General features: G+C 41.8%; 1 protein-coding gene across 1 annotated transcript in view; it reads left to right on the forward strand.

Annotated features, from left to right (window-relative positions):
* The first annotated feature begins 2048 nt into the window (after positions 1 to 2048).
* MYB (MYB proto-oncogene, transcription factor) overlaps positions 2049 to 21778 on the forward strand; it is a 31577-nt gene continuing 11847 nt past the window's right edge. The window contains exons 1-15 of the mRNA XM_087817771.1: positions 2049 to 2296; positions 4282 to 4399; positions 6240 to 6311; positions 7787 to 7879; positions 8126 to 8346; positions 9995 to 10229; positions 11625 to 11705; positions 12153 to 12257; positions 13544 to 13798; positions 14715 to 15065; positions 16571 to 16713; positions 17917 to 18031; positions 18123 to 18248; positions 19104 to 19214; positions 21003 to 21110. Of these exons, the coding sequence (XP_087673897.1) occupies positions 2049 to 2296; positions 4282 to 4399; positions 6240 to 6311; positions 7787 to 7879; positions 8126 to 8346; positions 9995 to 10229; positions 11625 to 11705; positions 12153 to 12257; positions 13544 to 13798; positions 14715 to 15065; positions 16571 to 16713; positions 17917 to 18031; positions 18123 to 18248; positions 19104 to 19214; positions 21003 to 21110 (2382 nt within the window). The remainder of the gene's footprint in view (positions 2297 to 4281; positions 4400 to 6239; positions 6312 to 7786; positions 7880 to 8125; positions 8347 to 9994; positions 10230 to 11624; positions 11706 to 12152; positions 12258 to 13543; positions 13799 to 14714; positions 15066 to 16570; positions 16714 to 17916; positions 18032 to 18122; positions 18249 to 19103; positions 19215 to 21002; positions 21111 to 21778) is intronic.

The following is a 21778-nucleotide window of genomic DNA, read 5'->3' on the forward strand; positions in this document are numbered from 1 at the left end:
ACGGAGCCCCGCGCCCGCCGCGCCATGGCCCGGAGACCCCGGCACAGGTAACGGGGGACCCGGGAGGGCGGCCGCATGCGGGGGCGCGCGGGGCGCCAGGCTCCGGGAGAGCAGGTGGGAATAAGACCCCGGATCTTGTGCGGGGCTGTCAGATCCCGCGAGTACCTGGAGCCTCTGCCTCCGCAGCAGAAGCCGCTGGAGAGACTGACGAATGGAAGAGTCTCTGCAGGAAACCTATCAGGACGTCGGGAAGCACGCCCTGCGGCTCGTTTTGCAAGTTGCACGGGGATACATTTCTCTCTGGGGGAGAAAAAGCAGCACGTTCCAGCCGGGGGCAGAGCGGTGCCCACCGGCCCCCGGGAGCCCCCTGGGTCCCTGGCTGGATGCCGCGGGTGTCGGCGCGGGAGCCGCAGCCTGTAATTGCTGGATGCATTACTATTTATGTGGACCTGGAGATGCGGAGCATATGGCAGATATAGGGAAAATGCCGGATTGTTTAGTAGCTGCAGGTAGTTCATTTAAATTTCATTCATTCTTTATGTAGTCGAAGAAGAGCGTCAGCTGACAGGCGGCTGGAAAAAAGATTTTAGGGGAGGAAATGAGTCTCTACGTTTGCAAAATTGTTTTAAGCCCTGGCTTTGAAGGTTCTAATCGTTCTTCTCCGGGAGGCTATTATTTCTAATGCAAACATTGCACGCGCGCCTCACCGCACATGTCACCGCACTTGGGGTGGACGGGTGAAGTCCCCCGACGCTTTGGCCGGACGGAGAGGGGGAAAGGGAACGGAGAAGGGGGGAGACACTCGTCCGAACTGTCAGTCGCTGGCGCTCCCGCTTCCAGCCGTCTCTGGACTTCCCGGACTGGGCGCGCCGGAGCCCCCTAGGAACCGCGGGGTTCGCGGGCTGGCTCGGCGGCCGTCCAGGTGGCCACTCCACTGAAAGGGACGGAGGCGGGCAGCACCCACGGCCACGGCCGCGCAACGCGGACGCAGTCCCCTAGGGCTCTTCCCCCGGGCTAGAGGTCCGAGGGAGGCGCGCACACGTGGACGCGGCTGAGGTCGCGGCACCCGGATCCCGCCGCCTTAGGTCGCCAAGGCGTGGGAGGGGTGACCGCACGGACCCTGGCGGAGAGGTTCTGGGGAAACGTCCCTGGAGGCAAAGCCAAGCCGGCCTCTTTTGCTCGGGGTGGGACTTTCTTGTCCTTATTTGTTTTTGAACCGGCGATCTCAGGTCCCCGCGCGGCACTGGGAAGTTGTAAAGCGCGTGGGCGCGGGGCCTGCGGCGGCACCCTCGGACCCCGCCGGGCCGCGCGCGTGGCTGCGCGCTGGCGGGGAAGGGAGGCGACTTGGGGCGGGGGCCGGCTCCCTGCGCCTCGCCCTGGGCCCGGCCGAGCGGGGCGGGGGTGCTGCGCCTTAAGTGGTTTCACCTTCGCTTTGGGGACTTAACTGTAGAGCGCCGAGGTCACCTGTTTTTTCTGAGAGCAGAAAGTGGGAAGAGGTGAAGGAGAGAGCGAGGCGGGGGCGCTCGGAGGCGGCGCGGGGGAGGCTCGGCGCAGGCAGCTCTAGCTTGTCCCCCCGCGGGGCGGGGCCTCTCTGGCTGCGGCTCCCAGGTATCGGAGGGGGAGGCGGCCTTGGAGGGGCGGGAGCCTTGAACCTGCCTCAGGGGGAAGAGAAACCCGGCTGCGGGCCCGAAGCCGTTTCTTGCAGGGCCGGCGTCAACTGGGCAGGGATTATTAACCAGGTCAGCGAAATGAGTCTGAACCCCTTTTCTAGAATCACAGTAGCGGCCACAAGGCACTTCCTCCCGCTCCCCTCCCTCTTCCCAACCCCCAACACCTCTCTTCTTTTTCGTTTCTTTGCACGGTTTGTTTCCTTGACAGAAGGCAACATTCATAGTTGTACTCTTGTAACCACACCAGGTCTAGCAGGTGGGGGAGTCGAGTGCATCAAGCCTGAAATCAGCCTTTGAAAGTTCTCTGACTGTTGGGTCTGAGATCTTGTCAGAGCAGATGAAGGAAAAGTTATTTCAGGCCCTTAGTAGAAATTAATCATGCCGCTTCGGCGCCCGGGACAACTTCGAGCAAGGAAATCACATGCAAATCTCCGAGGCGAGCCCCCGTGCCCAGCCTGCGGATGGACCCGGGAGCCGTGCGAGCGGCGCCCGGCTCGCCCTGCGCGCCCACGGCCCCTGCGCGACACCACGTTTCCCCAAGACTTTGCTGGGGCACATCCCTGCTTCTGTGCTTATTTTGTAAAAGGCACGGAAGTCATGGAACCATTATTTATTAGCACTGGAAAGTACCTTAGAAATAGAATCCAAGCCCTTGATGTGTACGCGAGGAACTGAGGTCCTGAGAGAGAGGAAGTGATTTGTCCCAGTCACGCAGCTAGGTGGAGGCAAAACTGGCCCTGGCACCTCTTGCGTCCCGAACCCTGGTCCCAACTGATGCCTGTTTTCTCTCGGCTGCTGTTGGCTGCCCCCTATGGGCGGTTGAATATGTTGCTCGTTTCTGCGCGTTGAGCTGTTTTCAAGAGAGAAGTTCTGAAAATGTAATCTCCAGATCCCGCCAAACCGAAAAAGTTAAATTGAGTCGAACCTATGGCTCCGCTTTTAGATTACTCTGATTTTCTTGGTATCCCGGATATTTCACAAGGGTGCCACTTCGTTTGGGGGATTTCCAAGGATTTCCCTGCGAAGCTTTCAAAAGATGCTGACCTACAGCTCTGGGTTTCTAGTGATGTTTTCACTTAGGATGCTTGCGTTTTTTATTAAAGGGAAACTATTGTAATTACGGATTCAAAGTTTAGTGCCTCTTGTTGACACTGCAGAACAGGACTAGAGTCTTGCTTGAAGGGATAGACGCTAAGTGAAAGAAATGGTTATAGATTATAAATATAGTTTAATGGCCTTTGTTTGGTGTGTGTGATGGTATTTTACGTTTGGATCGCATCCTACTTGTCACCACACATCCTGGACCTTCAGATTGTTTCCTAAAATAATAGTTTTAAATTATAAGATCCTCAAGTTCAGGACTTTGGGTAAACACTTTTGTTTGACTTATACAGGGTGGATAATGTACACTTGTAAGTTAGTTTGGGAAGATAAACCTGGTGTAAATATAAAGTTCCTTTTAGGAAAGAATAAGTTGCATTATGGTATTGCTTTATATCATTTTTATTGGTCTCAGCTTCATTGATTTCTCAGTATTACTATAAATGTTATTGAAGTTTCTAAGGTAGTGTAATTTTTCTTCATATCTTAATTTAATAAGTAAAATTATAAGTAAAAGTAAACCTTGACTATAAAATTACTCTCATTTATTCAGTATATGATTAATTAACATTAAGTATAGAGTAACTTCAAAACTAATCAGAATTCATAGTTTTGGTCAACTAGGTAAAAGAAAAGCTCTTTTGAAAACAGTAATGGGTTCTTTTAAAAGCCACCTGGCGGAATCCCTCAATTTTGAATTAAGTACATTTTAAGATATTTCAAATACCATTCAGTCAGAGGTTAAAAAAAAAAAAGAGTTAAGTAGTTAAGTATGATTCTGACTATCAAGTGACCTAATTAATTCACTTAGTTACTGTGGAAACTGAGTATTGTAAACGTGGCCACAAGTTGGATCAGCCTGGCCTGGAGTTTTGAGCTGTTTGACATGAATGTTATTTACAGAGCAGGTCACTTGATTGCCTCATCCTTCCTCGGGTTTTTAAATCCTTTCCTCTTAGATTCTCTTAATCTTCTAATCTTTAAGGGATGACTATAATTATATTGTTGGGTATATTACTTTATGAATTTTTTCTCTTAATAAAACACCAGTCCCATTGGAACAACATAACTGAGTTGTTTGTTGTATTTGGGAAATATTATTTAAATATTGTGACGTATGCCACAGATCTTGAGTGTATACTTATATAAAGGACATGGGCTCTTGTTCCTTCTATTGTCCTTAACATTAAGTTTTAAACTTAAACCTTCATTGGTTGGAAGGTTGCCAGATGTGTAACTTGTCGCTATTCTAACAGTAACAGCAGGTTTAAACATGCAGAGCAATAAGAAAGTGCCAGGTCCTTTGGCGTATCTGTGGAGACCAGTAACAGTAGAACCAGTTTACAATGCTAGAGCAACAGAATGCAGAAAACAATCTTGCTGTGCAAGTGTTCAAAGCTTTATTGTCATAACCTTTGCAAAGATTGTGGAGGAGTTTTTGTGTAATTTTTGCAATCCAGTAGTTTAAATCTCGTTTCAGTCCACATCTGCCCATTTTTTATTTCTGCAGCATATACAGTAGTGATGAAGATGATGAAGACATTGAGATGTGTGACCATGACTATGATGGGCTGCTTCCCAAGTCTGGAAAGCGTCACTTGGGGAAAACTAGGTGGACCAGGGAAGAGGTAACTAATCATGTTCTTAAAACATGGGGGGAAAAACCTAGAATGTATCAATTTTTGAAAAACAGAATTTCAGCTAAACTACAGGGGCTCAAACCCATCATCAGGCTCTTTGAAATCACCCTAGCCTGGCTGTGCAGCAGACTCATGCTTACCTCTCCACTCCCCCATAGATTCACTGTACCGCAATTTCCAACCTTTGTGTCGTTTGTTGAATGTCGTCTCCTTCTTACTTTGCGCTCCATCTGTGTTTCCCGCTGCGTATTCCACCCTTGTCCTTAGGCCCTGCAACTTCTTACTACTTCTTCATTACCTGAGAAGATATCGCCTCTCCTGTGGCCATCCCTCGCTTCCCAGACAGGTTGGATGCATCCTCCAGTCATTGGCTACGTGTTCTTACTGATTGTTGCGGTAGCATATATGTGTCCCTCTTCCAGCAGGCGACCACTCCGAGTGCAGGGCTGCACTTCTGTTCATTTTTGTGTTCCCTGAACCCAGAATTGCTTGGCACGAAGTGGAATATCAACACATGTTCCCTGAACACAAATGGATGAATTGCTATTTCCAGAAACAAAACAAACAAAAGAGTAAAACAAAACACTCATAGAACTTGTCTTGTTTTAATGCATTCGTTTAACATTCTTGATGTGTAATATCTAGCATTACACAGAGCCATGCACATGGAGGTCTGTTCTAAAAGCAGTCAGTAATGGAAGGGGGTATATCTGCTTCTTACCTTTTTCTGTTAGGAATGAAAAAATACCTAAGGAGAAAAATTATTAATATATGGGAAAAATTGCTTTTTCTTTACAGTTTCAAAAACTTTGCGTCTGATTTTTAAAGATTTTATGTTAGAAGTAATGGTATTGACTCTTCTGTAGTTTCATTCCACCCTACTTCTCTTAAACCAGAGCTCCTCTTGATAGGCAAGCAGGACTTCCAGTGAGGTCCATAGGAATTGCATATCTTACCTGTGGAGATTTTGACTTAGATGGTCCTTAGACATATAGAAGTTCTTTTGTTAACTCTGGTTTCCTAATTCCCATGTCTGTGTCATACCAGGGATCCACATTGTGGGTGAAGTCACCTGTGCAAAAATGTGAGGGTTCTCTTTCATTTGATAGAACATGTTTAGAAAGAGTGGACTGAAAGATTTCCCTCTGATGTTTAGTGTCTTCTGTGTTCTAATGAGTTTATTCTCTCAAGTTCTGTGTTCTAATAAGTTTAAATTATGCATATCTTGATACAAAAACTAAATGATTTTCTTTCATCATACATGCCTTCAAATTTAATTAAGAAAAGTGATCCTCCATTTTTTTTATATGAAAGAGGTTGAACTAACTGTTAGAATAATGGTGGAACTATGTCTTACTCAAGATCCTATCTATTGCCATAGTTAAATGTCTTGAATCTAATGTTGGAGTTCATTTTTTTCCCCCCACAAAGTAAAACTTTTAGCAGTAACCATGAATTAAACATTCACGGAGCCAGGCATTATGCTAAATGTTTTGCATAGTTACTTCATGTTACCCCCAAATAACCCTGTTGACATCAACATTCCCATTGTAAAAATGACAATACTAAGGCTCAGAAAAGCAAAACGATATACCCAAGGTTATACAACTAATCAATAACTGAGTCAAGGTTCAGTCTCTGGTCTTTCTGATTGTAAATAAATCTATGCTCTAAACCAGCATATTACATGAATTATCTGTTGTATGTGGATATTTTTGAGAGTTTTTTTTTCTGAATTAGATTATTGAATTGATTTCCCTTTACTCTAACTTGAATAGAGTTGTACAGTAAATGACTGATATCCTCAGATTACCTTTAAATGTCTTAGGATGAAAAACTAAAGAAGCTGGTGGAACAGAATGGAACAGATGACTGGAAAGTTATTGCCAATTATCTCCCGGTAAGTTAGTAGATTTTTCTTTCTGTAAAAGGGAATCTCCCAAAGATTTAAGTACAGTACAGTATTTTAGGAGAGTATATTAAGGCATTACATATTTGCTATATATAGGAAGTAGGGGGAGAAATGCCTCATCCATAACTTGTAGTGTATATTGTCATACATATAATTGGGGTTTCTAAATTCATTTGTTAGGATAATATAAATTAGCACTTTGGTGATTTGTTATATGGTAGTTGACTAACCTTGTGATATTTCTCCCAAGTTAGCTTCTTTTAAATTTCCTTTTTTTAGTAGCCATCCTTTTGGTATCCCTGTTTAAAATTTTGGAGTCCTTCTAGACTTGCTTCACTCCCCACCCCCACACCTGAGCACTCACTTAAGGTTCTGGATTCCCTTTGTCATAGGCCCTTTCTTTTCATTCCTCTCACTTCCACAGGTCAGGCCCCTTTCCCTCTTCTCTGGGTGATTACAATGGCGTCATAACTGGCTTCCCTACTTGTAGCTTTCCAGTTTTGTATGCATTGGCAGAGGGAGCTTCCTAAAATGCAGCTAGCTGTACCTTGTCTTTTGAAAGCCAACAACAGTGACTCAGTCTCACAGATTAAGGGCACTGCCTGGACCTGGCGCACAGAGTCCTTCCATATGGCCCCAACATACAGCACCAGTTCTGTTTCTGACTTCCTCTCTGCAAGCAGATTTAGTTGAATTCATTTCTGCTTTCCCTCCTCTGGGCTTTTGTTCCTGGTGATGCCACCTCCTAGAATGTTTTGCATAGTTACTTCATGTCCTTCAAAGTCCGTATCAAGAGCTTTTCCAGACTCCTCCTAAGGAAACATCATTTCTCCTCCTAAGAGGCGTTCCTTTTCCCACCCCAATATCATTTTGCTTTGATTTCTTCTTGCATATGAATCAAATTCTGCCTTTTATTGATCATGTATTTATCTTTCCCTTCTTATAAGATGACAAGCTTTTACAAGGGAGGGCCTGTCTCTATTCATCTTTGTTTTGAAATATTAATATTGGCAGCCCTAAATTGAAGCACATGTCTTAGTCTGAATGGGAGTCATTAGAGTGGGTTTCTGTAAGAGCTTGACCTTGATGTGGAATCTCTAAGCAGGCTTAGTCTCAGTCCTAGGTGCTTTCACGTGCAACAGGTTGAGGTTGAGGTTAAGTTCAATTCAGAGCCATATGTGCAACGTGATGGTGTGCAATGTGATGGTCCTTCCTGTTCACATGGCAGGACTGTTGCCCTCAGGAGGAAGAACTTCTAATTTTAGATGCAACTTTGATATACTCTTTGTATGTTCTTTAGCTGTAAGTATTGAGGGATAGGTGGGCTCTCCAAGCATGCCCTAGAATGTTCTTGAACATTTTCACTGTATGTTTTCTATGTATGATTCCTATTGTAACAAAGTCTTCATGTGCACTTGTCACATCATATCTGTATGACTGTGTACTTGATCATATTTGTCTAGAATCGAACAGATGTGCAGTGCCAGCACAGATGGCAGAAAGTACTAAACCCTGAGCTCATCAAGGGTCCCTGGACCAAAGAAGAAGACCAGAGAGTAAGTTCCTTCTTCATTGGCATGTGAATCATAATTAAGAATATTCCCCAAACACCTTTGTTGAATGTTTCCCAACTTGAAGAAACAGGTAAAGCGTGCAAACAGGAAGCAGAGGACTCTATTCCCATATTTGCCATGAATGAAAGCAAGTTTTTAGAAATTTTCTAAAGCTCTTGTAACAGAATGATTACGTTGACTCATTACATAATGTTAAAACATAGGTTATTTTTGTGTGTTTATCTGAAGGTGATAGAGCTTGTACAGAAATACGGTCCGAAACGTTGGTCTGTTATTGCCAAGCACTTAAAAGGGAGAATTGGAAAACAATGTAGGGAGAGGTGGCATAACCACTTGAATCCAGAAGTTAAGAAAACCTCCTGGACAGAAGAGGAAGACAGAATTATTTACCAGGCACACAAGAGACTGGGGAACAGATGGGCAGAAATCGCAAAGCTACTGCCTGGACGGTAATAACATGTCAAAAAATATATTCATTGGGAAACATGAGGGAGTGGGTATTGAACAGTGTGTTTTAAATGTATGGTGAGTGAATTATGTTCCATTGATCATGTTTCACTAGTTAAACCAGATCCTTAGCTTTTAGAACTGGGAATACGTCCAGAATCCACCCAACACTGAGCCTTAGGCCAAGTCATTGAACTTCCCTCAGCCTCACTTTTCCCATTTTAAAAATGAGTAATAACCCACTTCACAGGGCCCATGTTAGGATCAAGTAAAATAAATGTCAAAGCCCATTGTAAACTACAAAACTCTAAACATATAGAATGAAACCTAGATAGATGGTTTGTCTCTGGTCTGAGTTCACATAGCTGGTTAAGTGACCAGAGGACCCCGGCTGCCTTTTTCGTGATACCAGCCTTTCGTTATACCACTTAGCTTAATTTTTTTTCTTTTAAAGAAAGAAATAGTATACTTGTAGAATTATCATACCGCTTCCAGGTTTTTAAATAATGTCAGTGTTGTGCCTTCTTTCTAATGAACAAAGCACAGAGATGACCTCCTCATGAGGGTTATGTATGGAAGCTCATTTTTGTCCCTTCCACACTTAAACAGTTATAACAGATTTTTTGGTAAAGCTTACATAAAATATATGTAAGACAAAATATTTTAAATATGTTTGTTCTTGAGCTTTATAATCCAAAAGTGGAGGAAGGGTCATTTCGAAGAAGGCCACGGCTCTGATGGCTTATGTAGTGTCCTCCTGTGATGTTCCAAAGCATTCCCTTCCTGGTGAGTCAGGGCCCGCTTAGAGAATTCAGGAGGCTGATGAAAGGACGCCTTTTCTCCCATTTGGTCTGAGAGGATATGCTGTTGATTCCTCTAAAAATTTAAGGGGCGATTGAACTTCCTCTTTCTTTAGCATACATTCCCCACCCCCGTCGAAATAGTAAAAAGGAGTCTTAAAACGGTTTCTTTGAATTGAGAAACTGTTTTCCTGAGAATCGAAAGACTTTAGTAAAAATGCTTTGCAGTTTGAAAATATACTGAGAGTTAGCATCTTTCCCTTCTGGATCTCGTTTTCCATTCTCACTTCTGTCTGGTTAACAGAACCATTTGAGGTGGTTTTCAAAAGGTGGGAGTTTTTTTCCACTCAGAATTTCTGGCTCATGCTACTGGAGATAAAAGGAGGACAAGTGAGGTGGCAGCATCAATATCATCATTCACCCAACTTTACTGAGTATCTATTGTGATGTACGTGTAGGTCCCGCTAAGCCAGACTCAAAGGAGTAATTTCCTACGACTGCTGAAACTTTACGTTTTATTGGAGCCTTGCACCACAGTCAGAATAAACATGAAGGGTTGCTGTATTGAAAACACTCTTATCAAGGAAATGAAATGGTTAAAAGATTTCAATACTTATAGAAACTACAACTCCATATTAGGTAATTAAGAGAAATGTATGGATTGTAAATTAGATAATAGAGAAAGCATGATTTTAGGAGGTAGAAAAGACTGAAACGATTAAGAAGAAATAACGCTATTAGTGGACCAAAAGAAAAGGTCTGTGTTAGAAACAGTTTTCTGTCAATTAACTCTCTGTCAAAAATTGAAATTTTTGTTTGTGAAATTTGTATGTGATATATTTCTGTGCAGAACTGATAATGCTATCAAGAACCACTGGAATTCTACAATGCGTCGGAAGGTCGAACAGGAAGGTTATCTGCAGGAGTCTTCCAAAGCCAGCCAGCCAAGTGTGGCCACAAGTTTCCAGAAGAACAGTCATTTGATGGGTTTTGCTCATGCTCCACCATCAGCTCAACTCCCTCCAACTGGTCAGCCCTCAGTGAACAACGAGTATTCTTATTACCACATTTCTGAAGCACAAAATGTAAGCCACTCCTGAGAATTTGGGTTAACAAGAGAAGTGGTTATTTTAGCTCCAGGTAATAATTCCCTGCAGTTGCATACTTTCCAGAGAGCTTTCATAAACAGGACCATGGCGTAGGTATTGCTCTTCCTGACGTGTTTCCAGAATCAAGGGTATTGAATGATTTGTCCAGGCCTATGCAACTCATAGAGATGGAGTGCAGACTAGGGTCCAAGTTGTTCAGTTCTGATGCTGCTTCTAATCTAATTGGGAGTTGGTGTTTGAGTGTAAACTTACTTAACAGGTCCTGCTGAAGAAGGATGGGGGAATGGGAATGCAGCTGTAGTCAAATACTTTTCTCTCCCAAAATGAAAGTGAATGTAATATTACATTTAAAGAGGAGATAGTTTGACATTGAAATTCAACAGACAGTGTAAGTTCCATTCTGGTAGTGATTGAGCAGAAAGGACTTAATTTATTCATTCTGTGTTTACCTTTTTACTCCAAGTCAGGAACAGTTGTTTTGTTTGTTTGTTTGCTGTTTAATTTTTATTTATTGATTTGAGAGAGAGAGAGAGAGACATTGATTTGTTGTTCCACTTACTTATGCAGTCATTGGTTGATTCTTGTATGTACCCTGATTGGGAATCGAACCCGCAACCTTGGTGCATGGGGACAATGCTCTAACCCACTGAGCTACCGACCAGGGCTCAGGAGCAGTTTCGTGACACTGTTCTCTGGTGTCTCCTTTTATCCATCTTGGATCAGTGTGACTCCTTCTTCACATCCTGATATTTATACTTAGGGAAAGAAATATTTTTAGTGGGTGGACAGAGAAGAATAAAGAAAAAAAGTCAAGAAACTTTAATCTTTGTATTAACAGTAAGAAACAGTGAAATTGACCTAAGAATAGAGAACTCATATGCAAATTCTATACAAAACCTATTTGTAAAGAGTTTTGACATGTATTTGACTACAGACTTTCCAGAAAGGTCTCAGGTGAATGAACTATCATAAGAGGTTCTGTGCTATTTATTAAAACTCGTATTATTCCCAGAGAAACATTTTTATTTATAAACAGCTAACGCCATCAGTTTTTCCCGCCAAAACTCCTTTATGCATTCATGAATGTTTTTTAGATTTATTTTTCATTGTGTTTTTCTCTAATTGAGGAATGCTTCCTGCCAGGTCGATGAGCACTTTGCATTTCTTTTACTCTGCTGGTTTAGCTATTCAGCTGTTATTAAAGGCCTGGCTAAAATTTCAAATTAGAGCCTTTTTTTTTTTAATGTTTAGTGAATTTAATCAGTGAAGTTTTGTTTTTTTTTTCAGTCTAAAGCAAACCCTCAGAAGCCAAGTCCCATGAAGCATGTGTAACCGTGAGCGGCTCATCCTTTGTTTTGCCTTTTTGTTTAGGTCTCCAGTCATGTCCCATATCCTGTCGCGTTACACGTCAACATAGTCAATGTTCCGCAGCCCGCTGCTGCAGCCATCCAGGTAGGAGTCCTTTACGGTCATTTCATAGAGAAACTCCTAGCGTTTAAGGTACCATTTTAGAGACATGCCTTATTTATTTCTTCTAAACACTTGCAGTCACCTGACCAACTGAAGTAAAAAGAGCAGGGACACATGGAGGGGTGGGGGGAACTCCAGCCAGCCACCTAGCAGTCTTCACTCATACAGAGAGTTTGCTTAGGGATTCTCGGATTATCTGACGTTATAAGCAATTCATCAGTCAGCATCCACTTTAGCCCCAGATGTCACATCGCTCCCTTACATCTAGGATGGCATTCACAAAGATTTCGACTGTGGCCCGATTCAGCTGGCATTGGGTTCAAGCCTAGGCTCTTTGGGCCGTGTGTTTCCTCGTGACTGCAGGCCACAACCATTGTGTTTACAGCTTCCAATCAGGCTCTTTTTTTCTCCCTTAACTTTCAATTTCAGAGACACTATAATGATGAAGACCCTGAGAAAGAAAAGCGAATAAAGGAATTAGAGTTGCTCCTGATGTCGACCGAGAATGAGCTCAAAGGACAGCAGGCGCTACCAGTAAGGACGTCACTGTGGGCTGAAATGGGGGAAGAGCAGCTCTGCCTCAGTGCTCTTCTGTATCTTTCCCTTCTCTTCTCAATATTACATAATCCAGACTCTGTATATCCATTAACAATGTTTAAACATGGGAAGTTGCGTGAAATAAGACACAGTTGGAATAAGAATGTCAACTAAATTGGAAGTAGTCTTTTTATGTTTCAGTAGAAACTCAGTATCTATTAGTGATTGTCAGCATTGGTTTTTTTTCTTTACAGGGACTGTAATCAATTCAAATACTATTAGGGATAAAATGAATGAGTATGGGCATTTTGTACAAAGCTTTGTATCTATATGATGCCTGTTCATTTAACTTTTTCTTTATAATTTTCCTTAACCTAGATATTCATGCTTTATGATTTCACACGTGATTTGACGCATGCTCAGTGTATACGTGTGAAAAAGATGCGTGTGCTCTCTCCAAGAATGACATTAGCTGAGCGCTTTTGTTTGCACGTGTGAAAGCTGTGCAGACCATTACTAAATGTTGACATCTTTTTTAGTGATTGGGCAGCAAACAGGGAAAGCAGCTTGTGCTTTGTAACAAACGTAGTTAACCAGCCAAGAGAATGAGAGACGTGATACAGAGTAGGTGTTCTTAGGAGTAAAATTTTTTTTGGTTAAATAATAAAATGATTATGTGCTTTTGTTAGTTGGACCAATTTTTAACTTGAACGTTTTGCAATTTCTCCTGTTGTGTGGTCATGCTGAAAGAAGACTTCTGTTAATTTGCTCTTCTGCTTTCCTAACCACGTAGATTTGGCAGCCCTTCACTGCATCAATGCAATCCTTCGCATTAGGAAGGGAGGGATAGAAGCAGCACGAATATATGCAGATAAGAGCAACTCGAACACTTGCATTGTCCAGCCTTTATGTAGATTAGAAAGAGAATAGAATTCTTAATTCACAGCAAACATTAATGGTCCTACTAGAAATTATGTTAAAGTCGATTTTTAACTCCATGTGAGAGCCGTGCTTTGTAACATAGTCCCTCGTTTGCATTTTTAAACAGAAGGATGACAATTAAGGTAATCGTAGATGACAGACTGTACCACCATTAAAAAGCAGGGTCTTGCATTGATAAAAGGAAACATCTTGACAACTGTTTTATAGGCGCAAGTTCTGGATGATGCAACTACTTTTATCTTTCCTCCAACAGCATCTGATACCTTGTGCAACCTCATTGCTAAGTTCCTTCTCCCTTTCTTCTCCCCGCTCTTTCTTTACTCCCCCACCCCCCTCCTTAGACACAGAACCACACATGCAGCTACCCCGGGTGGCACAGCACCACCATTGCCGACCACACCAGACCTCATGGAGACAGTGCACCTGTTTCCTGTTTGGAAGAGCACCACTCCACTCCATCTCTGCCTGTGGATCCTGGCTCCTTACCTGAAGAAAGTGCCTCTCCTGCAAGGTGCATGATCGTCCACCAAGGAGCCATTCTGGATAATGTTAAGAACCTCTTAGAATTTGCAGAAACACTCCAATTTATAGATTCTGTAAGTAGAATTGTTCAGGCATGTTAATGTTTTTGGAAGGGGAATGAGGAAACCCGTTTCTCAAATCATTGCCATTTTCTATAGCAACTACCGTGTTATTAGCATATATTAATGTAAAAGTAAAAGTATGATTTTAGTCTTTGTGTGTAGGTTTTTTTCAAAGATCTGACTTAATAGGCTACCCAGATAAAAGGTAGCTTTTCACACATTTCCTTCAAAATGCATATTTCTTTAAAATAGTGAAGTTAATGACCTGTAAGTAGAGCTTGGGTTATGGGAATGATCTTTGAGTTATTTTTTTATCTTTAATTTGTTCCCTTCTTTGTGTTTCTCTAGACTCGTGCTTTGCTTTTGGATAGCACATTAAGAATTATGTTTGCTCAGAGCTTAAAGCAATACTTCAATATATTTGAAGTGGTAATAAGTTTATTGGTGGTGCATGGCTTTCTCCACAGAACACGGATTATTGATCACCAGTACCAATTGGTTCACTGAGACAAACCACCTACAGTGAAACAGACTTGAGTTCAGCCCCTCAAAAGCAGACGCTCAATTGATTTCCCTTGTTTCCCAGTTGTTCAGAAAGCCTTCATTGCACACCCATCAGATAGGGGATGAACACTGCCAAATGGGCATCTAGAAAGGGTGTCTTTTTGCTTTGGATTGCATGCAAATGCTAGAGTCCCCGAGGTCCCTGCATCACTCACGTGGCACCCGCCGTGAGGCAGCATGCAGACCGACCCTGCAGCGGATCAGAGCAGTTGTTAACCCTGAAGCTGTTGCTGAAGAAATCAAACAAGGGGGCCAGGCAGGTGTTTTCTTTGCATTCAGCATCTCTTTCTCAGTGCTGTTTCAGGTGATGGCTCACATCATGCACACACTGTCTCAGAGCTCTGCGCCTCCCACATTGTTTCAGGATTCTTCACCATGGTGTGACCTCAGCAGTTTTGAACTCTTTGAAGAAGCAGCATTTTCACCTAGCCAGCAGCACGCAGGCAAAGCCCTACAGCTCCAGCAGAGAGAGGGCAATGGGAATAGACCCGCGAGAGAGCCTAGCAAAGGCAAGCTGAGTGAGGGTTCGCTTGGCCCGCGCAAGCCCGTCCCGCCTGCGAGGCAAAGCACAGTTCCGCTGGTCATCCTTCGAACAAAGCGGCGCCAGGCCAGCCCCTTAGCCACTGGCGACTCTAGGGCCTTCGTAGTTGCTGACGTCAGCAGTTCAACTCCCAGTCGGTCCCCTGCCAAAAGCCTGTCCTTCTCCCCCTCGCAGGTAGAGCACGGTTTCTGCACAGCTGTCACTAATTTTCAACAGAAAATTGAGCCTTAATAATCTAGAAACTAATCCTTTGGAACAAATGACTAATTACTGTTGCCCCACTGATTTCGTTCCGTCGTCGAATCTAGCTGTTGCTCAGCTATGCTGCCTCCCGAGGTTCAGGCCGCCTGTAGGCCGGCGGATGATTTTTGTCGTAATTCTCTCTTTCGGGTGATATGAAAGATGTTCGTTGCATGGGATGTGCTTTTATTTCCTTCAACACTAGAGTTTAACATTTCTCTCTCTTTCTCTCCTCCCTCCCTTGCCCTCCCTTTAAAAACTTTAACAGATTTTCTGCCTGTCTGTTCACTTGTTATGTGATTCACTGACCCGGGGGAGGAGGGAAGCAAACTATGCTTGGGCTGCAACTGGAAATGTTAAAGGTCCCGCTGCATCCTTAAGTGGAAAAGTTTGGGGAAACGATGAGGAACAAATGCTTAAGGAAAACAATTTATGTTGTAATTTCAGTTTCTCAACATTGGCTGTTCTGAGTTGTGCCACAGTATTTTATTAGCACAGTTTTCTGCCAATTAATATTCTTCATATACTATTTTTGAAAGGCATGGAAATTATCATTCTTATCAGAAACTTGTGTTTCTTAATTATTAAAATGAAGTTGATAGGTAATTTGGCACTTTAAAACATTTTTCCAATTATGTCTCTTGCGTTTGTGTTAAGAACACCTTTAAGTATGAACAAATGTGATGCGCTCACCAAAACAATTATCTTGCTTTTTGCTTGTATTTCCCAAATTGTGTTCTGGATGATATTCATTCTGCAAGCTTTTAATAGCTGTAAACATCTACATATATAAGTATATAAATTTAGGAAACACTGACTCAAGCTAAGTCAAAAATTGATTTCTTTATTGCAGCACCTCTCAGAGCTTTTAATACTCTGACGTGCACTATGAATTTCCAGGAGGAGATTATGATATGTGTGTTTTCCAAACTTGTTTTACTTTGGAACTGTTTGAGAAAACACCTATTTTTTTCCTAGAACATTAATGTTCTGAGGGAGACGGCTCATTATTCAAAAATTTTCTACCTAATGTAAACCTTCTATAATAATGCCTCATAGATGATTAATGAGAGAAAACAGAGTATAAAAGAAAAACAATCATTACTTTCCCCAAAATCACTCTACCACTTTTAACCTTCATGAAGAGTGCATCTCATTTCTTTAATGGCAAGTGTCATTTATTGAGAATATTTTCTTAGGATTTTGCAAGTTTTCCAGCATTAACCCTAGATTTTATTTCTTGGAAATCACACTCCAAATCTTGGTGCTCAGTTAAAATAAAACAATACCCTGTCCAACACTACATGTTGTTAATATCTTTATTATTTTATATGGTGGGTCAGTAAAACATATTTGCTTGTGATCACAGTGTGATTTTTAAATTTGGCTGAATAAAGAATGACTGTTTAAGTAACTTTTTTTTTTCTTCCCATATTTAGTTCTTAAACACTTCCAGTAACCATGAAAACTTAGACTTGGAAATGCCTTCTTTAACTTCCACCCCTCTCAGTGGTCACAAATTGACTGTTACAACACCATTTCATAGAGACCAGACTGTGAAAGCTCAAAAGGAAAATACTATGTAAGTTCTTGGTTCAAGAATAAAATTATTCATCTTATTTACTTGTAGTTAATTAATAGGATGCAGTCTCCAAAGGTGCAATCCATTTGTATGTGTGTCACTTTACCAGTCCACTGGTATGTATAGAATCATGTATATTCCACATGGACTATGTCTGTCCAGGGCCTGTCACAACCACCTGCAGGTAGAAGGTGGGAGAATAAACTAAATCCGCTCTCGTCATTCACTTCACATTCCCTCATGTACACAGAGGTGGTTTTCAGATAACTTTTCCATTCAGTTTTTCTTATTGGTTCAATCAGGCCTTTTTTTCCCTTAACTGAAAGTAAGATTTTCAGCTTCCATTTCTCTTTGATTATAAACTTCAGAATAAGAATGGGTATGGTTCTTTTCAGTTCATTTTTTTTTAATCTTATTTTTTCCTTTTGAAATTTATCTATAGATAGGACCTCTTCTGACATCCCCAGTAATATATGATTAGAAGCTTAGGACTGACTAGGCAGTCATTTATATTCAATAAGCCTTAGCCAATTCAAGGAAGTGGCAGAGAACATCAATATGAATTATAATAAACCTTTAATCTTATTCTTTCCAAGTACTGTAAGTACAGTTTAAAAGATTAGCATGTTTTCTATTGTGGGCCCTGTTTTAATGAATAGGTAAAATTGATTTGTAAATGACATCACATCTTCACAATGCCTGTGATCATTATAGAGACCCAGGGCTGTACCTGTGTCCTTAGAACAATTAAAAAAAGATGAAGCCCAGCCGGGCGTGGCTCAGCGGTTGAGCATCAACCTAGGATCCAAGCGATCGGGGTTCGATTCCCGGTCAGGGCTCATGCCCGGGTTGCGGGCTCGATCAATGATTCTCTCATCATTGATGTTTCTATCTTTCTCTCCCTCTCCTTTCCTCTCTCTGAAATCAATAAAGAGATATTAAAAAAAAAAAAGAAATAAAAAAAGATGAAAAATATTTGAATGCTCTTAGTCTTAGGGGCTATAATATTTTGAAATGTGAAAATATGTGATGTACATGATATCTTTTTCTCAATAATACATATATGATTAATCAGCATACCTAATTCCATGTCAATAACAGAGTCTATTTTATTCAGCAGAAAAATATTAAATGTAATAGGGAGAGCAGTGTAAGGGACACATGTTCCTGTGTATTGAACCAACACCTGTTTCCTTTTTAAAGTTTCAGAACTCCAGCTATCAAAAGGTCAATCCTAGAAAGCTCTCCAAGAACCCCTACACCGTTTAAACACGCACTTGCAGCTCAAGAAATTAAGTATGGTCCCCTGAAGATGCTAGTAAGTGCTCGCAGTGTCCTTGGGTTTTGTTGGTTTATTAGTTCAGCCAGAAATGTTCCTCTGATGCGAACATGCCCCCTCTTCCCTTCAGCCTCAGACACCGTCTCACCTAGTAGAAGACCTGCAGGATGTCATCAAGCAGGAATCTGACGAACCTGGAATGGTTACTGAGTTTCAAGAAAGTGGCCCACCTTTGCTGAAGAAGATCAAACAAGAGGTAAACCCGCGATCCTCTGAGAGGACAGGCAGCGAACCCTGCTCCGCTTGGGCCTGTGGGCAGCGTGGGTGTCTGGCAGCACTGTGGGACAGCACCACCTTTCCTGCGAGGGCTTCGTACGAGATGCAGTTCAGAGCTGCTGCCAGGCTGCCGGCACGTGGGAGCCGAGCCGCTTCTCTCTCCTTCGTGTTGGGACAGAAAACATGCTGGAGAGGACCCGGGAAAGAAAGGGGAGCAGCTTTTTCCTTACCTTCATCGCTGCTGCGCAGATGGACAGATGCTTGATACCTAGATATTTAATTTTCAGATGTCATGGAGAATTAAAATTAAAATAATAGTATCTTTAATTCATAGTATAAGAGAAAGGGAAGAAAGAAGGAAAGGGAATCTAACTTGCAAGGATCAAGGTTTTAGCTTGGCGGCAAGAAATGTCTCTAACAGGTTAGATGCAGTACCCCTTGAATTTATTTTCATACAGGAGTAAGTGTTTAGGAGACTGGCCAGACATTGACTCCCCCCCCCCCCCCGAGGCCTAATTAAGATATAATTGACAAAATTGTAAAATATTTAAAGGGTACAACGATTTGATATATGTATACATCGTGAAAGGATTCTCCCCCATTGAGTTAATAAACACATCCACCACCTCACGTATTTGCCTTTTTTTTTGGTGAGAACATTCAAGTTCTACCCTCTTGGCAGATTTCAGTTGTACAACGCAGTGCCATCAACTATAGTTACCGTGTGATACATGAGCTCCTTAGACCCGATTCATCTTACAGAAATTTACTTGAGTGTAAATGTTTCATGGGAAGTCGTGGTTCTAGAAAGAATAAAGCTCCTGCTTGCTTTTAGGTGGAATCTCCAACTGATAAAGCAGGAAACTTCTTCTGCTCCAGCCACTGGGAAGGGGAGGGCCTGAACACTCAGCTGTTCACACAGGCATCGCCCGTGGCAGATGTGCCGGTAAGTACACGCCCATGTGATGCGATGTGGGTGCCACACAGAATTGTCTGTGTGGCACATGGGCTACTGTGGTTTCTGCACCCCTTGGTGCATCACCGAAATATTCTCTTGCATGACTGTTTTCTCACGACTATTAATGTTGAATATAAAGTTGAGATATTGTCTATGTATTGGAAATTGATTGTTCTATTGCATATTTTGTCATTATTTGTTTTCTTAGGATTTGAGAGTCCTCGCCACTTAAAAAACCTACTGTATGAATATAGGTGTTTTCCATGAAAACAGAATGTTAATTTTTACATTTTATTTTATTTATTTTTCTTCTAAATGTAATGTTTCCTTGTTAAGTTGACACCTGGTTGGTTCTATGTAACATGGAGCATAGTGCTAACCATGGTTGCTTAGCCCTTTATTGTGCCCTATATTGGATTGTTTTGGCTACCGCCATTTTTTAATAGACTTTATTTTTTTAGAGTAGTTTGGGGTTCACAGCAAAGCTGAGCAGAAAGCCCACACACCTACGGCCCTCCTCACTGTCGACATCCCCTTTGGAGTGGCATATTTGTTACAGTTATCACCCAAAGTCCATAGTTTATATGAGGGCTCACTCTTGGTGTTGTAAATTTTATGGGTGTGGATAAATTTATGACATGTGTCCACCAGTACAGTATCATACAGAGTAGTTTCACTGCCCTAAAATTTCTCCGGGCCCCACCTATTTATTCCTTCTTTCTCCTTGGCAGCCAACTGATCTTTTTACTTTCTCCATGGTTTTGCCTTTTCCCGAATGTCATATAGTTGGAAATCATACCGTGTGTAGCCTTCTTTCACTTAATAGTATGTACTTTTGTTTCTTTCAAGTCTTTTCATGGCTTGATGGCTCATTTCTTCTTAGCATGTGGTTACCACCATTTTTAAACCTTGTAATTTGTAAGTCATTTTCCTTTATGATGAATCAAAGCTAGAAACAATTGCTAGTATTTATTCAATGTGTACTAAGTGGTAAGTACTATTCTAAGAGCTTTAGATACATTAACTCATTTTCCTCAGCAGCCTTACAAGGTTGGTAACATCATTTCCATGATACCAGCAGAGAAACTGAAGCACAGGGAGGCTTGGTCACTTGCTCAAGATCACAGAGCTAATAAGTGGGATTCTGGGTTAGAACTCAAAGTCTAGTTTTAAATTGCATACTTTCAGCCATTATGCTATCCTGCCACTGATTTGTGGCTCTAAAATATTTTTGTACCAAGATATAAGTAGTTTTCTCACTAGAGATTAGTAAAGCTTTCATTTTTAAAAGCATGTATTTAATAATTCATTTAGCAGATATTTTCTGAGTGCTCATGTCATGCTTAGCTTTTTTTCTTTTTTTTTCTTCTTTTTTTTAATATCTTTATTGATTTCAGAGAGAGAAAAGGAGAGGGAGAGAGAGAGATAGAAACATCAATGATGAGAGAGTCATTGATCGAGCCCACAACCCGGGCATGTGCCCTGACCGGGAATCAAACCCTGATCACCTGGATCCTAGGTCGACGCTCAACCGCTGAGCCACGCCAGGCTGGGCGCTTTTTTTCTTATTGGTGTTGGCCGCAGTGGGATTAGGATTAGTACATAGTTGAGTTCTCCTTTTAGCTCATCGAGAGGAGAATTTCTGGCAGGTACCTGCATTTTTTCCCCACTAATGTGTATCACCTCATACAATCTACTCACTGTAGTGTCAGAATTGTGTTGGCTTTCATCTTATCCAACCTCATTGGAATTTCAAATTATTCTCTTTCCCTTTAGAATATTCTTACAAGTTCCGTTTTAATGACGCCAGTATCAGAAGATGAAGACAATGTTCTCAAAGCATTTACTGTACCTAAAAGCAGGTCCCTGGCGAGTCCCTTGCAGGTAATTACTATTCAACGTTGATATCTTAAAAATCGTTCCCTAGGGGTGAAGGCTGGGCGAAGCCTGTCCCTCCCCGCCTGCCCCAGGGCTGGGTGCAACTGGCAACAGTTGAAACGGACCATCCAACCCCCAATCAGGACTCCTTTCTATGGGGTGTGCACAGGACCCCCATGAGCTACTTAAGTATTGTCCACTTGGATGGTGAGTCAACCTGTCCATTGATCGATAATCAATCCTTTGATCTTGTCTCCAATTCAGCTTTCACTGAAAAAACAAAGTCACTCACTGAAAAATTGTCATCTTTGTTTTTTTAAAGAAATGTTAGACATAAAGGAGTTGTACTTTTAAATAACTCCTGATGTCTAAAAAAACTCCTTACATTTCTTGTTGCGACTCATATGAGACACACTGGACATTTTTATTAGAGCAGGTTCCCCATGCATGATGAGCTGAAATATTTCTTACCATGTCTGAGATGAAGATCATATATTACACACATGTCAGTATCTCCTGCTTTTAAATATTCTATAAAAGTTCATTGGTATAGTTTACTTTTTGTTCCAAAATTTTGTATGCTCCATCACTAATCCATCAAAACTCAAGGCACTGTTTAGATTTTAAATGAAGTTTGAAATGAGCTAGCTAGAAAATAATTACAATATATTTGA

This window comes from Miniopterus natalensis, chromosome 5 (genome assembly GCF_054644295.1).
Source record: "Miniopterus natalensis isolate mMinNat1 chromosome 5, mMinNat1.hap1, whole genome shotgun sequence".
NCBI lineage: Eukaryota > Metazoa > Chordata > Mammalia > Chiroptera > Miniopteridae > Miniopterus > Miniopterus natalensis.